General features: G+C 45.7%; 1 protein-coding gene across 1 annotated transcript in view; it reads right to left on the reverse strand.

Moving 5' to 3' along the window:
- Positions 1 to 27,469, reverse strand: part of COX10 (cytochrome c oxidase assembly factor heme A:farnesyltransferase COX10) — a 109,881-nt gene that overhangs the window by 8,330 nt on the left and 74,082 nt on the right. Inside the window, exons 5-6 of the mRNA XM_080923565.1 lie at positions 21,985 to 22,055; positions 4,564 to 4,796 (exon numbers count right to left, since the gene is read on the reverse strand). Coding sequence (XP_080779691.1) covers positions 4,564 to 4,796; positions 21,985 to 22,055 — 304 coding nt within the window. The remainder of the gene's footprint in view (positions 1 to 4,563; positions 4,797 to 21,984; positions 22,056 to 27,469) is intronic.

A 27,469-nucleotide genomic window follows, 5' to 3' on the forward strand; every position in this document is an offset into this window, starting at 1 on the left:
GGAATTTCTGAGGTACCCTAAGGCTGGGGCCCTTTAATTCTGTCTTTGTGAACTTGAGGAGTATGGTTCCTGGACCAGGGACATTAGTAACACCTGGGAACTTATTGATGTGACATTCTTAGACAATACTGGAGCCACATAAAAGCCCAGTAGCACTCTGGGAAAAATGGATAAGCTCTGCGCTTGTGAATCAGTGCTTTTCTTTAGCAAAACAGGGACAGGTCCATATTGTAACCACTGTTAAAGGGCACACACACCAAGAAACAGACACATTTTCAGACACATCTTCAGACACATCTTCAGTCTTTGCTTCTAGGTGGTGCTTTCTGAATGAATTTTTTATGGATAGAAACTCAATGTGACAAACACTGATGATAAATAAATGAAAGGTTTATCAGAGCTCACAATTCAGACACAGTTAGCCTGTCCAGTCACTTTGGATCTTGAGCAGGCAGTACACCAGGGCAGCAGCATGTGGCAGAGGAGGTTGCTCACTGAGGCCCTGGCCCCTGCAAGGATGTGTTCCAATAACCTATTTTATCTAGCCCACTCCATTTTCCAAGGTTTTGCGCTGTGCTGTCAGTACGGCAGCAACAGACCAAATGTGGCTCTGGACACCTGGACACTGTGGGATTAAGGACATTTACATTTATTTGATTTAAAAATTAAATAGCTATCTATGGTTGGTGGCTACCATTCTGAACAGGGCAGTTCTATGAGTACACTGTATTAAATTTCATTCGACTTAGGTCCTAAATGTCAGCAGTAAGTACTTGTAACACATTCTCTTAGGTTCTGCTCTCTGCAGTGGAGACAGCTACTCATGGATTTGTTTATTCTCATCTTGGCTGGGTTGGATGAACACCATGAACCCTCTTATACAGAGCTAGAACTACCTTTTCTGGACCTCCTCCCCATTCCATTGTGTGGGAGGGTTAGAAAATTCGAAGACTCTCCACTCTTCATCTGCTAACAAGGCATGCCTGGCCCTCTGCCACCGTCCCTTACACATCCGTACACAATTAAAATTGGGGTTACGGAAAGACTATGTCAAACTCAATCTATTTCTCTATATAAATATACATGTACATAAATGATCAATTTATTTAGCTTTTTGTGTGTGGGACAGACATGTGTGGTATATTCATGTGTGTGTCCCCAGTTGCACGTGCCTGTACATATGTGTACAGAGGCGAGAGGAGGATGTCAGGTGTCCTACTCTGGTTTGGTCCCTTGAGGCAGGGATTCTCACTGAGCCTAGAGCTAAGGTGACAGCCAGCAAGCTCCAGCAATCATATGTTTCAGGCTCTATCACCCAGAGTTGGGGTTACAGGCAGACACAGCCACGTCTGTCTTTTTGTGTGCGTTCTGGGAATTCTATCAGCACTTGTACTCAACTTACTGACCCATCTTCCCACCGTTTAAAAGCAATAATTCTAAACACGGTTCTTAGCACTTTAGCTACGTCTAGTCTGACCTTACACTAAAAAAGTGCTCCCTCCTGCACACATACTTTAAAGTGGGGGCTTTTCCGAATTTCTCCTCTCTGGCCTTTGAGGAGGCAGCAGTAATCTACAGAGATTATGTCTCAAGTCATCACAAGGGAATTTCTGGGAGTGTGAGAAGAGAGCCAGCCCCTAGGTCAGGATGCTGCAGAACAGTTCTGAGTTTTCCATGGTCTTGGACTAGACTGCCATCACCTGTGTCCTTGTTACCTCCTCCCGAGTGGGCCTACTTCACTGAGGAACGCAGTACTAACAATACAGAACCTGGGCAGCCACTTACTTTCATGGTCTCCTCCAGGAAATTACTACGAGGACTCAATTTAGGGGTGCACAGATGGTTGAATTGGGTGGTGGTGGGGGACGTGGTGAGTGAAGTCAAGGTAAGTGTGTATTGTCCTAGTTTGCTTTCTGTTGCTGTGATAAACTTTATAATCAAAACTAACTTGGGGAGAAAAAGGCTTACTTCATCTTATACTTCTAGGCAACAGCCCATCACTGAGGGAAGTCAAGCAAGAGGGAATCTGGAGTCCAGAACTACGACAAAGACCACAGAGGAATACTTATTGGCTTGCTCTCTGTGGCCTGCTCAGCCTACTTTCTTATAAAATCCAGACTACCAGCCCAGACATGGCATTCATACTGAGCTGGACCCTCCCACAATCATTAATCAATAAGACATCCCACAGAGTTGCCTACGGGCAATTTGATGGAGGCATTTCTCTCAGTTGAAGTAGGTTCCCTCTCCCCAGATGACTTGTAGTGCCTGTTAAGTTGCAAGACATTAGCCAGCACAGGCACACGTGGAATACTGGCTGGTGTGGAAGGGCTGGTGGCATGTATGGAAGGCTCTCTGCATGAACTGGTAAAGCAGAGTGAAGACTCAGATTCTCCTCGTCCAGGGATGCCAAATGAATGCTTCCCCTTGTCCCCGAGAAGAGACTTCATTAGAACTAAGCACTATATCTGCTAAGCTTGGGGGATCCCAGTCTTCAAAACAACAGCCAGGGAACAATGACTAACAGGTTTGTAAACTGAATGTCCTCCCTTTCCCCACTTTTGTCACCTCACGCCTTAAGGAAGAACTTGGGACAGTGGCAGCGGCAGCTACTGCAAGCTGAGCCATAACACAGCCCAGAACACTTCAGACTAATGTGATTCCACAAAGGATGGGCTGGAAACATTGGGAGCATTCTCACACACAGACCAACGCTGGCTACGCTAGGGCTTGTGACTGTGAGTCCGATCTCAAGTTGAGTGTTATGTTTGTTGGCATTCCTTCTAGACTTCGCCCAACAGTTATCTAGCAACAGCCACGCAGACCTGGCTTGCTATAACAGGGACTCTCCCTCTCTGTGACTCTAACTCTCTTCCTTCTCTGATACCTTTCTCCCCATCTCCCCTCCCTCCATGTGTCCCTGGCCACACCCCCCATCTCTTTCTCTGCCTCTACTCCTGTCTCAGCTCCCCTTCCCATGTCACTATTTATACTACACCTGATATATGGCTGGTACCAGGTGGGGGGCTCAGCGTGAGCCCACTGAATCAACCCCCACAACCACACTGTGCTCTACAAAACATATCCTTGGCTCTATAAAACACATCAATGTTCACTGTCTTTTTGTTGCTGTTGCTCTTCCACTATGCACTCACAGTCTGGGGCCCTTACTGGATGCAGGGTTCTTTAAGATTAAAATACACACACACACACACACACACACACACACACACACACACACACATATAATATATATATATTTCTTATTAATGTGTGTGTGCATACATGGAGGTGAAAGGACAACTTGCTCAAGCTGGTCTCTCCTTCCACCATGTGGGTCCCAGGGATTGAACTCAAGTCACTAGGCTTGGTGGCAGATGCCTTTATCTAATAGCCTAGCTGCTGGGTTAAAACTTTGAATGTCCCAGCTTCTGTAACTGTACAAAACAAATTTCTTCCTCATCTAATTCTCTACACTAACAAGCGCTCTGTCCTCAGACCCACTCTATAAGGAGAGACTATTATGAGCTCCAAGTGGCAGACCAGGAGATTGCCAGAAGGGGCCAAGCTCAGGTCAAAGGTCAGCAGCAAACAGGGGCTCAGATCTTGCTTTGAAGCCCTTTGCTGTTGCTGCCTCCCACGTGGATGAGGCTCAAGCTTAGTTTATCACAGAGCAAAGAGCACATAAGCTTCAGAATGCTGTATTTATATATTCGTTAAAACCCACCACTTACAGGATATTAAAACCATTCTAGGAGACGATCATGGCAAAGGTGTAATGGCATATGTGCGCCTGCCAAATCAGAGTGTGTGAGCTTTTATGAAGTTTCAGAAGTGTGGCTCACAGGGCAACGGTGTGTGGCCACTGCTTTTTGATCCCTCATGTGAAAACTATGTACTTACAGATATTGCAGGAAACCTCACCACTTCCTTCCTACGTGTCGGTCAAAACACCAATTACTTGACTAATCAGACTGTGACGCTTCCCTCACAGATGGTAAAAGAAGCTATTTCACCCCACAAATCCAGCTGTGATATACCACTAAAAACTAGACCTGTCAGATGGTTCTACTGTAGACAGCATGAACGATTTAAGCCAATCATGTAAAAGCAAATGAGGGGCTAAGGAGGACAATCTGTCCTCTTGAAAGGGAAAATGAACCTGTTCCAGGGGAAGGAAGGAGGCTTTTCAGCTAGGTGACATGGCTTTAACAGGGGACAGGAGTTTCCCAAATAAATCAGCGGGTCCTCGTGTTCTGATTTTATCACTTTTTAGGGTCTTTCCTCCCTCTATCTGCAGTCACAGGCCGAGACAGCATTGCCTCCTGGTTTCTCTTAGGCCTCCCTATGTCTCCCACGCTAGGAAGACACGGGCCCCCTTCAGCTCAGGACTGCCCCATCAACACATTTGCGGCAAGAGTCAACAGATGGAACTGCCCTAAGCCCTACAGAGCCTTTGACCGGCAGGTGCCAGGTTCACTTGGGAGACTCAGGAGCTCTCACAACTGGCACTGACAACCTTGTCTGTTGAGAAAAGCCACTGTTGCTCCAGGAGACACTCACCAGCATCAAGGCTTCCAGTGGCGGCCGTCCAGCCCATGACAGGAGGAATGGCTCCAACCACGGCTCCAACCCAGGTATTGGTGATGCTGATCCTCTTCAGTGGTGTGTAACAACAGGTATACAGGAAAATGTTGAAGACGCCCAAGGCCCCTGTGAGCGGATTCACTCCCCAGGTCAGAAGGGCCACTCCTGGCACAGCACAGCAGGTGGCAAAAGACACGGCTAGCAGTGGGCTGGAAGAGAGCAGAGGACAGAGTGATGGGACCTTCTTCCCAGGTCCGGAGAGTAACTCCCTGAGACTAAAGAAGCTCAGGTGGGAGGTGGGGGCTCATCTCTTCTAGGGCTGACATGAAGGGTTAGACAGGGCTACTTTTAAATACGGAACGCAAGTTCTGGACAAAAACAGGATCCCTTCCAGATTCCACTCATTTGTTTGTGCTTTAAAGTGTCACCAAAGCAGGGGCAGCAAACATCAATGTCTGCCCTAGAGGATATGCATGATACATCACCAGTAAATTACATGCTTAAGGCCGGCCCTACAGTCCTGCTACAAGAATCGACACCAGGGGGCTGGTTCACACTGTCAGTGATGTAATTTGGTTTGTGGATATGACTGTCAACAAGGTCATAGAGGGCTATCTATGTAAAAAAAAGAACACTCTACAATGTGAAGGATTTTTTCGAGTCTAAATAAGTGTGATCTCCTGGTTCCTGTTTATATACACACTTATTTTTTCTTAGGGAATCAATGTAGGTTACTTAAGCCTACAAAGTTTTTTTCTTTGCAAAAACCACAGTTCACCTCCCAAGAAGATCATGTTTGCAGGATTCTCGTACCCACTCAATTACAGGTTCCACAGAATGCTTCATGAGAAGTTCTAGTCACCAGTTAGCAGCTTCTAATGGGTCTTAGTTCTAATGATGTCAGTTCTCCAAGGTGGCAATCTCTTGAGGTAACAGCCCTCTGTTGTCAGGGCTGTGGTGTGCTTCCTCCACTGAGAGGTGCTAGGATTGGGAGGTGGGCTCCCAGAGAAGGACTGCCTTAAAGCATGAGGCTGAGTTAGCATCAGCCTCTTGAGCTCCAGAGTGTGATGGGGAAGTAGGAGGGTTCAGCAGCTCAAGTTCATGTGACACCAGAGCCACTGTGCTGGGGCACTGAGTAAACACTTCCACTCTGACTCATTTAGCTGGCCCTCCTTCCACCCAGGGACTGTGGTCTGTCCTACCTGGAAGGTGGGACAGAACAGAACCGGTGTTCTGAGGAAAGAGGGAACACACTGGGACGTGGGTGTCACAAGGTAACAGGATGACCATAGCTACTGCTAAGACCCGAGTGCCTCTGAACCCACCTGTCCCTGGCCATCTCTTTGGAACCCACAGCCAATGAATTGACTCAGGATGGACTCAGGCATCCTCAGTCTTTTCTTCTATCTCGTTTCTCTGTCATTCCAACCCTAAGGAGTCTTCCTGTGACCTGTTGTTTCTGTTCCTGCTGGGAAAGGCCCTGCAAACACACTGGTCAGACCACTGCAAGAGCATGGCTCATCACAGCACCTGGCTAGAGTTGACCTCTAGCTTGTGTCCTGTGTGACCCTGAACTAACTGCTCACCTTTCTGGGAGCCCTAGTTTTACTCCAGCCCCCAAGAGGGCCAGGTGTCTTCACAGAGCAGAGACAAAACTGGGATTAACATAGGTTTCTCCTAGGCTCCTCTCAGGGACCTGGGCTTGCACCAGCCCTCCCTGCTCACCAGCTGTGGAGCCAGGTGGCAGCTAATAACAAGGCTACCCCCTTTCTAGGTCCCCATTCCCCTCTCCCACAATAAATCCTCTCTATACTAAGTCTGTCGCATGGTGTGGTTCTCTGGGGAACACCCTGGCAGGGGCACTCCAGGTACTCTCTCACTCCTGCCCCTGCATGGTACCACATTATGTTTCCTCACACAGCAAACAGGCTGCCCTTGTTCTCACGGATGCGCTCTGCATCTCCCTCTTTTATTCCCTTTCCTTCCTAATAACTTTATTTTTACTTATGTGTGTGAATGTTTGCCTACGCGGCATGTGTATGCTCCTGGTGCTGAAGAGACCAGGAGGATCAGATGCCCTGGGACTGGAGATGGCTGTGAACTACCATTTGGGTGCTGGGAACTGGACCAGGGTCTTCAGCAAAAGCACTGAGTGCTCTTAACTGCTGAGTCATCTTTTCAGTTCCGCCCTTCACCTGTCTGTTGTCGGTCCCAGGCCATACACATCCCTCCCCACCTCCCGGAGATTTGTTAAATCTCATGGTCTTCCTACTCCACACATCCTGTCTCCGGAGGAGCTCCTGCTATGAACCACCATCGTCAAAGTGAAGCTCTAGATGGAGCGTGGTTCTGAGTTGGACAGGCACCTTTGCCTTTTCCACTCTGCAATTTCCCTCAGGCTGTCACAAGCACTGGCTGCCTTGGGACCATATGACTTCCTGGCACAGCATGTGATGGGGATCTCCAGGTGAAAGGTTGGGAAGCTGCACAGAAGAGAGAAGTAGCTAAAACCCAGTGCAAACATTCTACCTCTTCTTCTTTCAGTAAGGTAGCTCCCAGTTTATGAAAACAGGTCTTCCCATAGATGGAGCTCCAAAGGCTAGTTTTATTTTGGGTGGAAAAAATGTAGTTCATAAACATATTTATTCTTCCTGAATTGGCCCTTGTGTTTTTAAAAAAAAAAAGGAAGAAGAAGAGGGTTGTTCCCGTCGCCAAGGGCCAGGGAAGTAGTTGGGTCCAGGGTGTTAGTGCTATGAAAAGCCCTTTCAGAAAAGCACACATGAATTTAATTTATTGAGATAGGCAATTTGGTTGGAAGTTTAGTTTTTTGACCTGTGTTAGAAACACAAAAAAATCACGAGGCTTGATTTTAGCATTTAAATCATGCTCAGGGGCATGAATGAAAACCAAATAGGCTGATGGGCTGTGCAAACGAGAATGAAGATATTACCCAGCATGCCCTACGAAGCTCAGCACCAGGAGAGAGCACCCCAAGAGGCAAACTTCAGAGCATCAACAAGCTAATTTTCCTGTTGTATTTCATTTTTTTGCCAAGATTCTTATTCTAAATGTAATATAAATTTCAAGTCAGATAATTTGCAGCTATAAAAATAAAAAATCCTGAATTATTTAGAGACAGATATGGTGTATATCTCTCTGGCCTCTTCCTGTGTTATAGTTACTTTAAAAGTAAATACACCTCCATGATCCACATTAACATTGTAGATAGGGCACGGAAAATGAAGTCAAACGAAACCAAAAACTGCCAACGGAATGCATGCAAGGCAGACTCCTGTCTTCAAACAACCACAGCACCCCTCCCACAAGACAAACAAACAACCATTTTTAAAATCAACAACGTGAACTTGAGAGAATATAGTATCTTTTCATTTTAATTTTCTGGTGAGAAATAGACTCAAGACAAGTAACTTGGCAGTGGGCCTAGGCCTGGGTTTATAGACTGGTTCATTCATTGATTACTGCGCTTTCCAACTGCCCTTGGGACACACTGGTGGAGTACCCCTGCAGAGCCTCTCATTTCCTGGGAGCTGTCAGTGGGGAGCAGTCTCTTGTGCCTTAGACTTTCCTCAGTGTCACCGACTGCTCTTCCTGACAAGGAAGCAGAGCAGCCATCAGTAACATACGGACACAGTGCTCACTGCCCTGCTCCCGGCAGCCGGAGCAGCAGACGAAACGGTAGGGTGGGGGTATCTACCATAGTGGGTCACGACGGCAGGATAGAGTGAAAATGCCTCAAGGAGGACTTGGATTTATTGTTCTTTATTTACTTAATTGTTTAATTAATGCTGGGTTTCAAGGCATGTCCTGCCATATCTGACTGGAAGTGAACATTTAAACTGAGGTCCAATGACAGATGAGAGGGAGCAGGGCAGAGTGGCAGAGAAGGACCAGTGTGACAGCGAAGTGGGTAAGGGCGGTCTCAAAGCCTCTTGACCTGACTTTGACCTCAGCTCTCTGGGTGGAAGGAAAGAAACAACTGTTGAAAACTGTACCATCAACTTACACACACAAGCACGCAATTATGCATGCACCACTACATAAGTAAGTGTAATCTAGAAATGAAAACAGAACTACCCGATGTAATATTCAGTGCTGAAGGAAGCCAGCGATCACTGGAACTGTGGAGGAAGAAGCAGGCAAGGACAGTGCTTCCAGGAAGAGAGTGTATATATAGCAAATGGTGATCGGGTGATCGGGCTATGTTTTAAAGACCAATTTACTCGGACAGCGACAATACCCCAGCGATATTAAAGCTGTAGGAGTTTGGCATTTTTCACTGTGTGTGGTCACAGGGCCCAGCAAGGGCTACAGGCAGTGAGATGTGTCACTGAGTGGGAGCCCAACCCCAAACTTGGCTGTACCAATACCTAGTTTTCATTTGGAAAATGTGTTCCTTTCTCATCTTGTTAAGCAGAACATTGAGAGTAATGTCTCACGGACTGAAGGCAGCAACTCGTGTGGCTTCAGGCCAGTTACTCTGAGCACTCAGAAAGCCCATCTGCACCTCTTCCCGGAAGGTTCTACAGGTGTTTCCAACATGAAGACACAAAGCTGACACAGGGTGTGGAACCACTTTCTTTCTGTTGTTTTGTTCTGCACTGTGGGACTGTGAAAGGTATCCTGGTTCCCGGTTGAGAGAGGTTGAAGTCCCATGATCCTAAGGGACAGTAGGTGCTTCCCTAAAACTCCCAGGTAACCAGGCTGCCAGTCACTAGCCAGAACCCTCCATAAATTTGTGGCCGTTGGTCGCGTGGAGCAACTATGCCCCAAGCCCCTCCTCCACAGGTGAGGATATGACCTCAGGTCACTTAGGCTCAAGACAAATCTTCATTATAATGAGGTACCTAGAGGCTTGGAAGCTTAGCCAATTAGCCTTTCTTCCCAAGACACCTCCCTGCAAAAGGTACTTAGTCTCAGGCCCACCCTGAGAAGTGGGGTACAGTTTTACTTTTCCACTTTCCGCCATGACAACACATGCCTTAGAACCATGGACTATTTCTTTTCACCAGAACCTGCAGTCTCGAGGTGTAGATCCTGTAGAAGGCCTCCCTACCCTGCTAACCATGGCCAAACCCAACCCCATGCCTGCAGCCATACCAGCACCAAGTCAAGGACTGCCACAGTGAGACCAACCAGAGCTTCCCTCTTCCCCCTCAGCTCCTGGCCAGATCCTGCCTGTGGACTCCCGCTCTGTTCTCAGCTCTTCCACAGCATCCAGCGGAGCCTGGGTGTCTAAGAGCCTGGGAACCAGACAGGCGGGGGCCTTTGACAGACCCTGGGGCCGTTCCTCACCCCCACCCCAAGCCAGTCTGGACACCCACCCTGGCGCTGGTGTGGTGCAAGCACAGTCGAACTTCCCGCATCCTCCCCACGGTTTAACCCAACATTGCATTACGAACTCTCTCCTTTAAGCCTCCCTATCATCACTTCGCTCTTCATATCCTTTAATTCTACAGCAACTCACATCCACGTGGAGCACTGTGTCTGGCTGCCAGGGGTAAGCTCCAGAGAAAGGCTCTACAAAACTCCTTGGCTTTCTTTGTGCCCAGAGGCAGGAGATAGAATTCTGCATCCACCCTCCACACACTAGTTCTGGGTGTGGTCCCCAGACTAGCAGCAGTGGCACTACCTGGAAACCAGGGAGGACCCAAACAGACTTGCTACAGGTCACTAACTATGCCACCCCACTGCCAACATACTGTTGGCACTCACAAGATAAAATTATACTTTCTGGGCCTACAGGAGCCACTCACACACGGAGGCTGGCCAGGCAAGGGCACCCACTATCAATGTGTGCCTTCTGAGCAGTTCCTGTGGAAAGAACATGGGGTTCTACCTGGCAGCAGTAGTTGTTGGCAGACAGACAGTGTGCCCCTTGGCTTCCCTGACTGACTTCGTCATACAGCCTCAAGTGTGGGTACCATTAAAAGCACCAGAACTCTTGAGTCTGGGGAGCCCTCATCTTGACTTAGTACCTCTGTTCTAGTGCCTGTTGAATAGTCTTAAAACAGAACTATTTTACAGTCTTTCAATTTTATTATTATTTGCTTTCTTGACTAACCACATTGGCCAGGATGCAGGTACTCTGAGTCTAGTTCAGGCCCTGATGTATAACATCTTATGGTCCTTTTTTTCTCACCAAAAAAAAAAGTGTTGGTGTGTTAGGGCTCTTTTAGTGTTGTTACTGGAGCTCTGCTCAACTCAGGTCAAAAGCCTCAATAGCAAGAGCACAGGGAAGGGGAGGGTCTGCCGTGCCCAGCTGTGCTGCCGGTGCAGAGTCCTTACTCTGGAGCTTCAGGTACATGGGGATAACCTCATGGGCCCTCGTAAGGAACACAGTGCATTCACTAGCCACACAGGGTCTCACTTGTCTGCTCGCTCATCCATCCATACTTCTCACTGCCTGGACCGTCAATCACTGTGCTTCTTGGCAGCAGAGCAGATGGGAAAATAGGCATGTTTTATTTAGGAAGGAAGATAGATATTAAACACACAGCACAGACACAGACTAAAGTCCCGTGGTCTGGCACTGTAAAATCAGCTGCATGAGAGAGGACAAGCAATGAGACCATTATTTAAATAGGGAGGACCCTTTGAACAGAGCTGGATATAGGTCAGGATTTTGAAAATGCATTGATTCTTTCCCTGGTTTATTTTGAAGCCTACAGACTTAAGACACATATATATATATATATATGTATATATACACACATACACACATACATAGGTATTTGTATTTACAGTTACAACTTGCATAAAAATTTGATTTTGTCCTACCAAATAATAAGACATGAACTAGCAATAGACAAACTCTGACTGATCTCCAAAACATATTGGTGTTCCAAACCCTCTACCACAGCAGCTGTGACGGTGTCTACCCAGTAGGATCAGAGACACTAGGGGCTCTGAATGGCTCTGCCATGAATTTGTATGGAAATATTGGAAATGGACCAATTTCAGTAAGAGTCGCTGACGTGAGTGACTTCGAGTGTTGACTCATGCAGAGCGCGGTGGGTGCCGGGAAGGACTGACTGCTTCTTCCACTCGTCCACTCTTGCAGACAGACAGGGTCATGGTTCGTGGTGAGGGCTGAGTGATTCACTTCAAAATGCGCATGCAAACTGAATTACATCTAAAATCACAAACCTCTCAACTGCCTTTCTTGCCCGAGGCTACTACAGAAGAGAAACTGACAGACAAAAGCAGGGCCGATCCACACATTTCTATGGGTCCACGTGCTCTCTTATACGGAACATTGCTTTGTTTACTAAATCCAAGTTTTGATGCAGATCTACTAAAGAAGAATTTTTTATAGATATTAGAAACGGAGAAATACAAGTTTTATTTTGTCTATTCATTGCACTTAATAAATGTAATTTAAATTACTTGACTTTTAAGTAACTTCTGAGGAAACTGGGCCATTCTGTAAGCAGTGTGTTGGGGATCCAGGAAGCGCTGCATTAAATCAAGCTTTACATTATGAATGGCTCCACAGGTAATTTTGGCCTATACAAAAATTAATTTCATACTTCTTGGCCATTCTTCCTGAATAAATGACTTTTAAATTACAAAATAAAATTTCCTTTCTTCAAAAACAAAAGAAAAGCTTAAACCTTCATCAAATCAAGCCAATTTAACTTTAATTTCCTGTGTGAATTCTGCAGTTGAGCTCTGGAATAAGTTTTTGGGGAATGACTTTACAGATAACTGCTCTGAAAATGTCTCTGTAGAATCATGTTGGGTATCGTGTGTACGTCTCAAGCTATGATATGACAAAGCAGCAGAACACTGGGATCATTTCACAACTTGAGGAAAACCAAGGCATAAATCCTATTTTAAGATTAAATTTTAAACCACCTTTAAGAGGAGTGTAACAAACATTAAGAAATGTAACAAACAGCAAATATTTTTATTTATTATTGACTATACTCAGGACATGGAGGATGTGTTAGAAAAAAACAGTTCATCTGCTCATATAAAAAGCAACTGGAAGACTTTTACTAACGTAGGAGAAAGATACGAGGGATCTGCTCTTTAAAAGTCAGGCTGTAAGACAGTATAAAAAGTCAGTGAGCCCTGCCCTGTGCTGAGCTCTATGGGGAGCTGGTGAAGGCACTCTGAGTGAATGTGGGTTACCACATGGCCATGCCTTCCCTGTTGAAGATCAGAGACATGGCAAGGCCGTCCACCGGTCCAAGGATGACGGTTTACTAATGATGACCAGTGTGCACTAAACTACCAAGCACAGCTTCCTCCTCCATGACTGTAGCCTAAGACTGCTCCTGACAGACCTTACTAAGCTCCTCCTGTGCTGGGCTGTATAAGGGTAGCTCACTTGACCCCAGCTTTCCTCTATATCTGTCTCTAACCGCTCTTCACTCCCTTGTCACCCCAGCCAGGTTTCCAGGACCAGATCTGTAGGACATGGCAGACTTCTGAGATGACCTTCTCAGGAAGAGGCAGTCAGAGAGCTTTCGAGGGTGCTACAGTAACTCATTAAATTACAGAGAAAAGACGTTTGTAAAAAGACTGGAATTTCTGGTGTGTGTGTGTGTGTGTGTGTGTGTGATGAGGGGGTGATTCCAATGTTAGTTACTGTTCTATTGCAGTGAAGAGATGCCATGATCAAAACAACGTATAAAAGGAAGCATTTACTGGCTTGTTTATAGTGCTGAGGCTGAGTCCTCGGCCGTCAAGGCAGGAAGTGTGGCAGCAGGCAGGTAGGCATGGCTCTGGAGCAGTAGCTGAGAGCTTATATCTGATATGACCACAAGGCAGGAAGTGAGACAGGGCCGGATGTATGAGCTTTTGAAACCTCAAAGCCCTCACCCCTAGGTGCACACCCCCTCCAACAAGGCTACACCACTTAATCCTCTGTAAACAGTCCACTAACTGGGAACAAAACATTCAAATGTATGAGCTTTGTATGGGGGCCATTATTTTCCTCCCATCAGTTTTCCCCCAGCAGAATCACAATCTCTGAATCTTCTTCTTAAGCCTCTTCTTCTTAAGCAGGGCTACCCACTGAACCACCCATTCTTCCTCCCCTCCTGTGCCTACTGCAAGGAGACCCTTTCCTTTTTTCTACTTTCTAACTCCCGCTTTACCTTTTAAATATAGAACTTTATTCACTTATGCAAAAGAGAGCTCATGGATTTTGGAGTCTTTGCAAGGCTTGAGTAGCTTTAATAAATACAACTCAGAAAATGAAGGCAGGACATCACCCCCACAGGTTTGGAGAAGATGGGAACTGTATGTGCTCCAATTGGTTCAGGAAGCCCTGAGACAGGTACATTTCCCCTCTTCCCAGCAATCTGCATATTTAATCTGGGACAGTGCTTACAATGCAGACACAGCAGGAAGCAGGCTGCCAACCAGCTGGAGGGCGGTGCGCTTACTTGAAAGAAAGGGAGTGGCCCAGGCTGTGCAGACAAGTGGGGGTGCATCACCTTGGTTTGATGTGAGGTTCTTCTATTTTTAAATGCTGGCAGCTAAGGCAAGCACAGCAGGCCCATGCAGTCTGGACTTGCTCTGTGGTCTCTTGTTTGTTCTCTCGCGTCTGGGTGCCTGCTAACTTTATGAATGCTGCTCCCCATGCTTCTCATCTCACGGGCAGACAAGAGTGAAGGTGTACAAACACCTCCCTTCCAGCCTGCACGAAACCCTGGCCCATCCCCTGCACGGCCACAGACAAGGGCAATGGCATAGCAATAGCAATAAACATTTCCAAGAACATTTCCCCCTCACCTTTATCTTCCAGCAGGAGGGGGACCTCCATGTTTGTTCTGGGGCTCTTGCCTTTTTCTTCCTCAACCCCTCCACCAGTGGGAGGGGGACCTCCATGTCTGTTCTGAGGCTCTTGCAGCCCTTCGTGGTCTTTGTGCATACTGGGTCCGCCATCCTGCCTGTACATCGCCCAGGGCATACTTTAGTGTAGTTAGCCTGCAGCATTCAACTTGATGTTCTCTGTACCTAAGAGTGCTGCCCAATAAACTCCTATAGACCACAGGAAAGACAGCTCTGAAGCCTACACTTCCAGTGGGAACAGAATGTGTACAGTCCAGTCTTGAGAAGAGGAACATCAGCCTACATGTACCTTGACTATTGTTAAGCAAAACAAACAACAGCAAAAAGAAAAACAGACCAAGTTCCTAAGACACAGCAGCTATCTCATCAAGTGAATCTTTATTAGAATATCGGGATATCTTACAGCTACTAGGTAGGGACATGGGCCCTTCAGAACCCATCACACATAGAGTACTTCATGGTCAGGCATGCTCTTTCCCTTTTCTCCTGACTACCAGGGACTGTGGTCTCAGAGACAGACTCCCAGGGTGCTCATCCTTGGCAATGACTCAGCATGAGGATATGTATAAAGACTTTCTGCTGACTCTTCAACTCCATGGTTCATGATACTGAATGATGTTATTCCAGAACAATCTTCTCTACATTAACACCTCTGCAACTAAGTTGAGACCAAATTTGTTTTTCCTGCCGTTTCAAATCACTGGTTAACGTTACAGAAAGAAATTTCTATACTTACCATATGTTTATGTTCTTATTACATTAGCAGTATACACACACTGAGAGACTAATCATAACAAGCCTTCGAAGCTGTGCAGGCCTGTGCCTGGTTGGGTCCACGTCCACTAGACCAGAGGGACTGGGGGTGGCTAATACAGCTCCCCTGTAGCCCACACAATGTTTACATTTGCTTAAGTGCTTACTGGTAAAACCTTCAGTAAATTTGAAAAATGTCTTCTGTAAGTCTCTGTAATACTTAAGCTAAACCCTGCTCTTTAAGTTAGTAATGCCAACTAAACAATCCATTCATTTCGTTCTAAAACTCAGTCTTTATCATTCATCTTAAAGACAGGTATGGCTGACCCGATCCCAAGGGTTTCCATTTATCCTCCCTCTTATCAGGCAATCTCTCCTGCTCACAGCCCACACCTAAGCTTACGCATTATGGATCACCCTCATCTGATCCATTAACTTGGAAAAACTAATGTTGACATCTATTATTTCTCTGTCAGCATCACCAAGCTGGAAAATGGAAAATTCAAGGGAGATGTAATCAAAATACAGATGCCTTCCAAAATAACAGGAGGGAAGGGTTAGTCCAGCAGTCCTGGTCAGCAGGCATAAAATGTCCACTCTCTTCTTTTCTGTACCTTCTACAACTTCTCAGAGACCTTCCTTCACATCAATGTATTAATTTCATTGAATGTTGGAGCTGCCCAGCCCTGCATGCGAAGCCTTCTGCACATCTAATTTTCCTGTTCATTTTATAAAGTGTTCACCATGACACAAACAAAACGCACAATGCTGTTACTACCACAGTTAATCAATACGTTTTTGATGAGTTGAATTAAAAGTGAGAATTCTAAAACATTTAGAAGAAATAATAGGCCTTGAGAATATTAAAAATGTGAATTTAACTGGACATACTGCCAACAGGGTATTGCTGAGCTACCACCATATAAGGAAATTTAAACTGTAATTCCTCAAGTTTGATGATCACAGTAGATTATAGGTGATTATATCTCTTGCACTCTCAGGAAACAAGGAAGACAAAGTTTCAACTCTGACAGAACAATGAAACAATGCTGAGGAAGACCTGCCAGATGGGGAGGAAAGAAAAAGAAAGGAGAGGAGAGGAGAGAAGGGAAGGGGAAGAGAAGAGGAGAGGGGAGAAGAGTGGAGGGGAGGGGGGAGACCGGCCTCTGCATCTGAAGCAAACATAGGTATTACTATGTTTAAGAATCCTGTTTGGGACTGAATATGAAGAATAAGGCACAGCCAGGATTTGGTCCAAGTATGTGCTGAGGCAGGAGAGGTAGGTTATAACCTGCAAGCCATCTTGTGAACTCAGGGTTGGAGATGAACATCAGCTGAAGTCAGGCACAAGCTGCCTAGGCACAGCAGCCTCTGTCTCCTGCCATCTCTAACATTTAACTGCAAGTTTGCTTTTCTTTTGTCCCAGGGATCTGGGTCAGGGGTGAACTACCAGCTCACACTTGGGCTATGGGGTTTTTTTCTCTTAAAGCTTTGGACTTGAGAGAACTAAACTGAAGACTGAGGGCTAGGGCTGCGCCGGTCAGTTTGGGAATGTGTGAATCTAAGTGAGAGAGGGATGCGGAAGGTTAGCATTAGAGAGCACAGAGCGGGGTGATGCAGAGAAAAGCAGAGGTGGCCAGGGGACTGGCAGTTAGCTGCAAGCAGCAAGAGCTAAAGGGGATGCTCTATCCAAAGAGGACAAACAGAAGAGTCACTGTACACAGCTGGCAGGCGTCTGTCTAGGAGACAAGACACCCTGTCTAAGTGTTAAACCAAAGAAGGAACCCCAGGGGTGGCATGGCTGCAAAGTCCTGGGAGAGGCCTCTGAGTGAGTCTGGGCAGAGCCTGGAGGACTAGTCAGTGCTCCCAACAACTCCCCAAGAGCTCCTCTGTGCCATAGCTCTATGTGCCGTACACAACTGCTTGTTCTTATCCTTTTAGGAACTAAAGTACATCTTGGGGGAAAAAATACTGGGACTATTCATGTTAAACCATTCCTCCAGGCATGTTTGGACTACTAAATCCATTTTATCCAATTAGGAATAATGTTCAGGGAGATGGAAGCCTCACTAGGTGGGACAATTCAACAACACTAGACAGTTGTTAACATAAGGGGTAGGAAGAAAAGATCTAGTGAGAATATGCAAACAGCAGGATACCAGAGCCCCAGGAACATCAGGAGCAAATCGCTTCTTAACTTGGTTCATGACCAACCCCTACTGCCAATAGAAGTGGCCAGTCTGAAGTCAGGGATCACATGTTCCCTGGAGAACAGCTGCGGTGCTTTGGCTCCAATAGGGCTCTACTCCTGGAGATGACAGCGAGGTTAAGACAGCTCCATTACCAACCCCCTGGAGCACTTCTCTGCAGACTTCCTTCCAGGCAGATGGAGAGCTCTTTAGCCAAGAGCTCTGTGGCTCCAGGAGGTTTCACGTGCATCTGGGCTCTTCCTGAGAGATATGCTCATTGTCACATGGTGGCTCCCATGCCACTAAAGAGCCTGATAAATCATTCTGCCACAAAGGCCCCAGAGCTGAAGGAAAAAGCAGAAAGCCACAGGGTCAAGTGTTTCCACAGGAAAGACACTGGTAACTAGAAGCTGTAAAGACGTTTCCATTAACTACCGGTGCTGCTGAAAGGCTCCACTGGCCCAGGACCCATACTCAGATGGCGAAGAATCATGTCTACATGGTTTAGCGCGAGTCCAGGCACCCATCTTAACACAAAGACATCACTCCTTTCACTACTGCAGAAAACAGAAACAGTATTTCTCAAATGGGGTAAGATTAACAATTGTTTATTCACTGTTTAATTCTCTTTAAATTCTAAGTGAAGGAAGCGGGGTTTTCTGGAGCCAGGAATCACAGTGTCAAGCATATGTGAATACAGACTGTACCAACTGAGCTACAGCTGCGGCTGGCACTCGTCCTATTGTAGATACTTAATGTTTTAGGACACAGTCAATGAACAGCTGGGCTGCCTTCAAGTGTGTGATCCTCCCTCTCAGCCTTATCACTACCAGGACCACAGGTATGGACCACCATGCTGGACGGCAAGTGGCATTTTATAGGGGCTATTGGCAGGTAATTAAAACCGAGGTCCTGCCCTCTGCACTTATCTTGGGAAGGTGAGAAAAAGAATATAGTTTTGTAAGTTTGTTTTCATTAGACTATCTTTTAGCTCTGTCTTACTCTTCAATTCTAATAAAAATAAAGAAAATCTCTGTTCAAAATATAAAGAGTATATTTGCATTATTTAAACAAAGTGAATTAACTTACTATTCCTTAGTTATCAACTACAACCAGCATCACCCCTCCCCCATGTAAATAAGCTGTACAAAGGCAGTGATTATAAACACAGGTAAGCAGTACCGGGCTGCTAAGGCTTTCTGAGGCCAGATACCCCAGCCCCACAATGTGTTAGGGGGCAGTGGCTATGCTCACTCAAGTTGGAGAATGGCCTAGTGATGTTACAGGGGGATGAAAGCAAAGGCTGCAGTGAGACAGCCGCCTGTCTACTCCTTCCTGCCTTCAGGTAGGTTCAGCTCCAAGGGCTAAAGAAGGGTTTAGTTGGCAGTGGTCAGAGGACTAGGCTCCACACTAGACCCACTAGCTCTCAATGATTACATTCGAATCTTTCTTGGCTCCTCTGCCTTAGGAATTACCTGAGACCTGCAGGACTTGACAAAAGTAGATGCAGGACCATGTCAGAGAAAAACAATTGTACCTTAGTGAACAAGGGTTGTAGAAGAAAAAAAAAGAAGCAGGCAAAACGTCATGGGAGTGAGTCAGGGAAGTGGGATGGGCAGAGTTCATCTTCCGGGGACAGGCAGTCCACACAGCAGACAGAGGCTTGGCGAGCAGTCACCAGCCACCCTCTCATTAGCCTGGTTAGAGACACAGCGGGACTTCGGGGACTTCAATATTACAACTCAGCTCCCCAACTCCCTTCCTGTGCTTAGCTATCATTGAGGTCTTCCTCTGGGACTTGTAACAGGCCTCCATTTTTTTCCCTCTAGTGATCCTCACCCCCTGAGGGATTGTTTTAGCTGAAACTTGGCTCCAGTGTTGCACACATGTGCCTGTCTCTGGTTTCCCAGGTGAATCTAAGTCAGCTCTTGCAATGGTTTCTCTAACTGCATCTCATAGCACTCTTCCTTGTTCCTCAGCATGCGCCAGCTGCTTTACCCTGTCCATTGTGTCCAGAGCTGTTTTTGCTGAGCACTCTGCAAGTCTGAAGGTGCACTCCTCTTATCCCCTTTGAGAGCATTTACAATTCCATTTATTTATATACTTGTCATTTATTACTTATTATATGTGCATGCATACATGCCACAGCATGCTTGTGGAGGTCAGAGGTCAACTTGTGGAAGTCAGTTCTCTCTTTCTAACAAGTGGGCCCAGGAGACTGAACTGAAGTCATTACACTTGGCAGCAAGCGCCTTTACCCGCTTTGCCATCTTGTATGGCTGGCCTCCTCTAGTCATAACGTTCACACACTCACCCTTCACTCCTGACTTCAGTGCCTTGGCAGTGTGTGTCATGTGTGCTTGCTTTGACAGAAATGTCAGGAAATCAAAGAATATCCCGACTTTTGTATTTGACTGCTCTGGGAGATATTTCTGTTCTCTACTGTCTCCCATCTGTCCACCTGTTTGTCTATCTGTTCATCATTGCTGTGCTGGCTAGTTTTAATATACTTCACATAAGCTAGAGCCATTTGGGAAGAAGAAAATACCCCATAGACTGACTTGTGGGCAAGTCTGTGGGGTACTGTCTGGAATGATTGATGCAGGAGGGCCCAGCTCACTGTGAGTGGTGCCATCCCTGGGACGGTGGTCCTGAGGTGTCTAAGCAAGCAATCTGAACCAACCACGTGGAACAAGCAAGTAGGTGGTGCTCCCCCATGGCCTCTCATTCTGTTCTGCCCTGACTTGCTCCAGAGATAGGGTGTGACCTGAACGTGTAAGATGAAATCAACCCTTTCCTTTCCATGTTGCTTTAGGCCACGGTGTTTTATCACAGCCACAGAAACTCTAACGGAGACAACTGCCATCAGCAGTCCGCCGCCTGAGGTTTGCTTAGTCTTTGTACATCACATGACTTTTATCAGGCTGTGGTCTCAGAACTCAGTGCAGGAGAGAGATGGAAGGCGGGGAGAGAGGCAAGAGCAGACAGCACTGAGCAGGGCTGAGACATCACCTTGTACAAAACAGAATGCAGTAACAGCAGCAGACAAAGCCTATAGCTCCCGGGGCCATTGGGGGCACAGCCAGCGTACCTGCAGACAGGAGAAACATGGCAAGGAGTGGGCAGATGAGCACAAGAGACACCTCACAGGGAAATGCAGAGAAAAGGCCTCAGACACACCGGAAAGAATCAAAACAAAACATTCTTTCTTCATTTTTGTAAAAAGGTTTTCAGAGAGCGCCAATTTGCTCGTTTAAAGAAGATGCATCGGCCAACTGAGTGCAGACAAGACGATGGGAGAATAAAGGCAGAGAAGCCAGCCAGCTGCTGAGCAACCTGCACCTGTCTGAAGATGTCCACAGCAAGTGTGGGCGACACCACAGATTCTAGGACTGTCCAGAGGCTAAGAGGCCAGGAGGTCCTAAGTAAGGCTGCCTCCAAGTGCCTGGCTTTAGAAGACAAATGAAGAAATATAAGCAAAAAGGCAGAAGTGGAGACACAGCCTACAAGGCATGCAGGACACTCAACAGAGCTCTCCAGAACCTCTGGGCTCAGTGATCTGCAACAGAAAAATACATAGGGCCGATGGGGCAAGAGACGAGGGAAATCCTGTTCGGGTCAGATACTCTTTTCTTTATTTACAATCCACCTAGAATAGGTCTCTGTGTAGAGTCTGACACACTGTATAAGCTGCTTAAGAAGTTGGTATCCTGTAAAACACAGAACTGTTACTTAGGTCATCACTGCCCTTCAGTCTATGACAGTGCCTGTCTGGTAAGTGCATTCAAGTGTTCGAACACACACACACACACACACACACACACACACACACACACACGGGAGGGGAGATATACTGTTATAAAAGGATGAATGGGAAATTAGAAGGATTACATGGGGAAGAAGATGGGAGGGTAGGAGAGGAGGAATAGCTAACACTGCAGGCCTTAGGAAACCATATTAAAACCTAATACGGCAAAAAGTTCCTAAAATATATACACATATGAACAGAATTTAAATGAACTTATCATATAACGGGGAAGGCAATGTCCCAACTAGACATATTATACTACCAAATAAAACCCTTAGTACTGGAAATGAGTTGCATCTTTTTGAGTCTTTGGCCAAAGGGGTTCTAGAGATCCTCCCCACTAAACTCTAAATTGCCAATAAAATTGATTACCCTCCACAAGCTGAGGGTAAGACCCCATTGCTGAAGATACCATTTACTTATGGCATAGAACATGAAGAAATGTAGCTGGCACTCAACTGGATGTTCATCTCTACTGAGTGCTGGCGAGTGCCACACATGTTACTTGAGAAAACAGTTATCAGTCTGACCCAGCCATGGCCCCGAGAGCTACAGCAGTGACCTGTCTGCAAGACAGTGGTACAACAGTAGCACAAATATTATGGGAACAGCCATCCACCTTGTTGATTGGGTTTAAGGCTCACTCTTCGAGTGAACTCATATCTGACTCTGCTAATGAGGCTGAGAACCTGAGACAAGATAGGTACTGGCACCTGGGGGAAATCTTACTATAATTATCCCACTAAATGAGCAAGGCAATAAGACAAGCTTCAGGCCGAGTAAGCCCATGGATGTAGAGGAGGATCAGTCATGACTTACCTTATCTGTCCTCGAACCAGAGGCCTGTTCTTTGTTCTATTCATGTTTGAGTCAAATGGTACCTCAAAAAACTGTAAGAACAGAGAGAAAACAAAAAGGTATTAAACATCACACAAAACAATTCTGCTCTGGCTTTTTCCTTAGCAGATTTTAGCCTTTTTCCTTCTTTTTGTGGTGGTGGTGCTGGAGACCTGCTGCCCACTGGGATGACCCTGCTTCTCATCTCAATTCTGATGACATGGAGCAATACTGTGTCATTTTCCAAAGACAAACTCTCTGGGAGAGACAAGCTTTTTAACATGTACTGTAAAGGATATGTATTTTCGTTCTCATTGGAAATGGTTTGCCAAATACACAGATACAATCTTTAAACCCCAGTGTTGTTCTTAGGTTCAAGGCAGCAGAGCCCCTCACACTTGAGTCCAGCACACACTCCAAAGCCTTATGTATATGGGCTATCAGCACTGCTTCTGAGACCAGGAGTCATTACGGGCCCAGGTGAAATCACTAAGGTGAGGCTATGATTTTGGTTTTCTTGCTCTGCCTGGCACAGGCTGCACTTCATGTGTTACAATGATCACAAAGCTTACGACACCCACCCTGACCCAGAGAACACACTCAGCAGTCATCCCGCACACCACACACTGAAGTTTTTTCCCTCTGTTTACCTGTCAAAAGGCAGCCCAAGAAAATTCCAAACCCGTGATAAACTATATAAATAGGTTCTATACTTTGTTATCAATGTCTCCTGCTTGTCAAATCTGATCAGGTTACTGGAGAAAAACTTTAGTTAAATGGGCTGGAGGCAAATCAGTAGAAGAAACAGTAATTCAATAGAAGTTAATCTATCTTCAGCATGTTCCTTAATAACCCTGGGAGCTGTTCCCACAATGACTCAATGGTCGAGTCATATTAATACGATAAGGGCTCTGAGAAACACTAACATGAATAAATCTAATTAATGCTGCTTACTCAGTGTTTCCAAAACTTATTTGAGCATGAAATCTTTTTTTCAAGAAAAACATGTTTAACAGATTTCAGTAATGTCTGGTCTGAGTCTATGTCAGGGATACGAATCACTTGTACATGTGTGCAGACTGTAGCTCCAAATGTGGGGCTCGTCCTCTGGGTCTCTACAGGTTGGAGGAACGCATCACCATGGAGAGCAGTGTGGGAAGGGCTGCGGTACCTACAGAAGCCATGCGATGCTGCCTATTACCAAACACATGTGCTTTCTTTATATTGCTATGATGAAACTCCACAGTCAACAGCAACTTGGGAAGCAAAGAGTTTATTTTAGTTTACAACTCTCAGGTCACGCTTCCTTATGGAGGGAAAGGAAGCCAAGGCAGGAACTCAAGGCAGGAACCTGGACCCAGGAACTGAAGCAGAGACCATGGAGTAACATCGGATACCAGCTTACTTCCCATAGCTTGCTCAGTTTGCTTTCTTAGACTATATAGAACCAGTCCAGGGATGGCACCATCCCCAGTACACTGGGCCTTCTCACATCAGTCACCAAAGTGCCCTATAGATTTGTCTACGAGCAATCTGAAGAGAGCATTCCCAACTGAGGTTGGTTCCTCTTCCCAGACAACACCTGTGTGCATCAAGTTGACAAACAAACAAACCCAACCAGGATATCGACCGCCTGTTACCCTGACACACCAATAACTTTTCTTTCTTGTTTCTACCCAAGATCTCATATTAATGTCAATATTACAAGATAAAACATATTCTTTAAAAACTGGAACACTTTAAAAGTTCAGCCTCTTTAAAATACCTAACACCACTTTACAATTTTTGAAGTCTCTCAAGTGTCCCCGTAAACTCAGAACTAAGTTACAAACTTCTTATTCTAAGGAGGAAGAGCCAGGACATGGCGACAAACAAACCAAATGAAAACCAAACTCCAGCGGGTAAATCAAATCCTGCAGCTCAGTGTCTGGCATCTGGGATACACTCATGATGTTCTGGGCTCCAAAGGGCTTAGGCAACTCGCCCCTCTCCGCTCCACCATCCTTAGCACACACAGCTTGCCTCATAGGCTTAGACCAGCTCCACACCATGCCTGCCACTGCCCTTGGAGTCCCCTAGGAGTTTGTCACCTCCAATGTGGCAGGGTCTGCACAGGCTGCACCTGTATCACTAGCCTCTCCTGCACATGCTTCAAAGACTGACCCTGCTACACGGTGTCAAGCATCAACTTCTCTCCATGACCCCTGCATCCCTAATGTTTCCAATGCAGCTCAGGCTCCACCCTTACCAATGTCTCTCCTGGCCTCTCACAGCCACATGCTTCCCATGACTCCTGAATGCCTTTAAAACTTACCACCTAGCACACCAAGTTTGGCTGCCAGCATGAGCGGCCTTGGCCCCTTCTATGTCAGACCTGTGTGCTGAACTTGAGAAGATACTCAAAAAGACTTTGTTTCAGTGATGCTTGTCTCTATTAATCAAAGCTGATTTTTCAGGCCTAGCTACTCACCATCAAATGTCCTAGTAAAGCAAAGGCTTCATTGCCACAAGTTTTAGTCAACAATCTCAACAGTCTCCACTGGGTCTCTGTGCTTCCTCCTGAAATATCACATCTGATCAGAAGTACTCCGATCCTCTAAGTTCTCCTTAAGAGTTCATTAAGCTCTGAGCACTCAGTGGCCTTCCCAGCCCCAGGCTCCAAACACTTCTACAGTCTTCACCAAAGAAACATGGTCAGGTCTGCTACAGCAATAACTCTATTTCTGGTGCCAATTTCTGTCTCAGTTTGCTTTTTATTACTGAGATCAAATACTACTGGCCAGAAATAACTTGTGGAGAAAGGGTTTACTTCATCTGACATACTCCAACACTGAGGGAAGCTCCAGACAGGAACTGAAGACCATGGAGGAACGCTGTTTCTTGGTTTGCTCCCATGGCTCTTCTTGTTAAGCTTTTGCTCTCATAACCCACAGGAAACTGTCAAAAGCGCAGCACCATCTCCAATAGGCTGGGCCCTCCCACATCAATCATGAGCCAAAAATGCTCTACACACTTGTCTATAGGCCAATCTGATGGAGGCATTTGCTCAACTGAGGTTCATCTTTGAAATAACTTTAGCATTTGTTAAGTTGACAAAGAAATAACCAGGACACACACGTTAAGAATCAAGCAAAGCTGTATTCTGAACTATTTTGGAAATTGGGAAGTTCCACAGTCTTTAAAAATTCAAACATTTTAAAAGTTCAGTCTCTTTAAAGTATATAAAATCACTTTAAAAATCTAAAGTCTCTTAAGTGCTGGTAATTGGTTTGCTTTCCACATCTTACTTAGTATAAGCTGCACAATATCAAGAAGCCAGAAAGCTTGAAGAGAACGGCTAGCACCCAAAGACAGATAATGTCTTTTCTCCTTTAGGGGAGATGTTAATGCCTTTGTGTGTGGGCTGTAAGAGCATACATAATATACTGCTATGGTCTATTTGAAAATTAAATTTGCTCGAAAGGTGTATCTGAGTGCCATGCTCAAAGGGAAGAACTATGAAGGCTCCATTCCATGTCACTTTGCCTATCCCGGAAGGACACTGCTCAGCGTTTCTTCCTGTGTAGTGTGGGATAGTCTGACACAGAGCTTTAGTGAGATGTGGAAGTAGCCAGGAAGCAGCATCCATGTTGATTCTTGGCAAGCTGGTATGGTATCAGGTGCTATTTGTAGCTCACACTCAGTTACAGACCTAATGGCCACACACTGTTGGCTTCCAGCAGCACCAGGCCTGCAGCTTCTCCAGCTCAAGACAGCTCTCCTCAGGCTGCAGCTGGTCTCCAAGTTCTTCCGGCTTCTGAAGATCCTGAGCCAAGTTTGTGTGCTGCAATCTGGCACAGTGCAGGTGTTTGCAGAGCACCTGGAGCATCAGTGGCAGCTGCTTGCAGGAGTCCAGATGGTCAGGCTTGCCCTCACTGCTCACTGTGCTTCAGACTCCACACTGCTCCCCTACTCCTCTGCTTTCTGGATCATGGCTTTGTTTATGGACCTAGCACCGTGCACAAGCAAAACAACCTTACACGACCTGCTCAGTGCTTAGGCTGCAGAAAAGCTGATCCCTTAAGTTACTCACTGTGGGACTGACATTCTGATCAAGCTATTGACACAGGTTTCTGCACTTACTTTTAACATGGCTACTCTTTAAAGTGCTTGACTGAAGAGGTGATTTAGTGGTTAAGTGCATGTACTGCTCTTGACTTCTCTTCACCCGATATCAGGTGGCTCACAATGACCCATAACCCAGCTCTATGGGGCTGGTGCTTTTAACCTCCATATGAACTGCACACACCCATGTATTAATTACATACATGTAATTAAAATTCGTTTTAAAGGGACTTTTCATTACCTATTAATCTAAGGGGCTGACTTTTTGACATGTGAATATAAAATTCTTAACATTAAAGAGAAACAGTATTAATACTCTGCAAATGAGTCCTCAGTGAACATTTCATGAGCCTTCAGTGCAAGCAATGCTTATAGGCATGGACTGTTATAGTCAGTAAAAAGGGATATATAATTTGTGTTAACAATGATCTGCCTATTAGAATCTACATTCTGTACTGAATTAGCTAAAGTCTCATGTTAAAAGATTCTGCTGTACATGTTCACCCTTTCAAACACATTTTTTGGACATTTGAAATTACTTTTTCTTTCTGTTCTGAAATGAGTATATAGTTTCATTCCATGGGACTAAGGATTATCAGTCACAAACTATTATGTTGTTGTCTATAAGGTGTTACTCTAACATGCTACAGAGACTAGTGGTACATACTTTTTAGGGCTTGAGCTCTGTTATGGGTGTTCATGCACACATGTGCTTGCTCATAATGCAAAAATTTTAATGAATTGGTTCATCCAGAGAGGAAAGATGGAATGGTTTCTGTATTTCTGGGGAGTTAGCCACCTAAAGATGGGAACTGGGACTAGAAAGCAGCAGGGAACTCCAGGGTGCCACAAATCAGCAGCAGCTTTGGACACCATGAGGGCCTCAGTTCCTCAGAAGCAACATCTGGGCAGAAATTCCATGCTAACTAAGACTTGGGGTTCATGTTAGTGAGGGTATGACGCCCCTTCCACACACGGAGGACTCAGAGCTCCTGCTGCTTGGTTCTGTTTTCCATGCATTTTATAGAGTTTCTTTCAGTTAGGTCATTGCTCTGGTTTAGATATTTAAACCGCATTTCCAAAACACAGAACAGAGTATGTTCAGATGAAAGTTTACGCACTTCAGCAGTTAAGACTGCAGATCTTACATGTAGCGGCCTCTGCCTATTCATGTTTCCCTGTGGTTTACATATATATATATATATATTTGTCTATGATGCTTTCATTGCTTTAATTATTTCTGAAGCACAACTTGAATTCCTGCAATGTGTTGAATATAAAAGGCAAATATGATATGAACTCTTGGAACATATGGTTTCCTTGACACACAAGGGAGATTGGTTTCTAGATGCTATGGATATTT

Source organism: Micromys minutus (assembly GCF_963924665.1).
Source record: "Micromys minutus genome assembly, chromosome: 10".
NCBI lineage: Eukaryota > Metazoa > Chordata > Mammalia > Rodentia > Muridae > Micromys > Micromys minutus.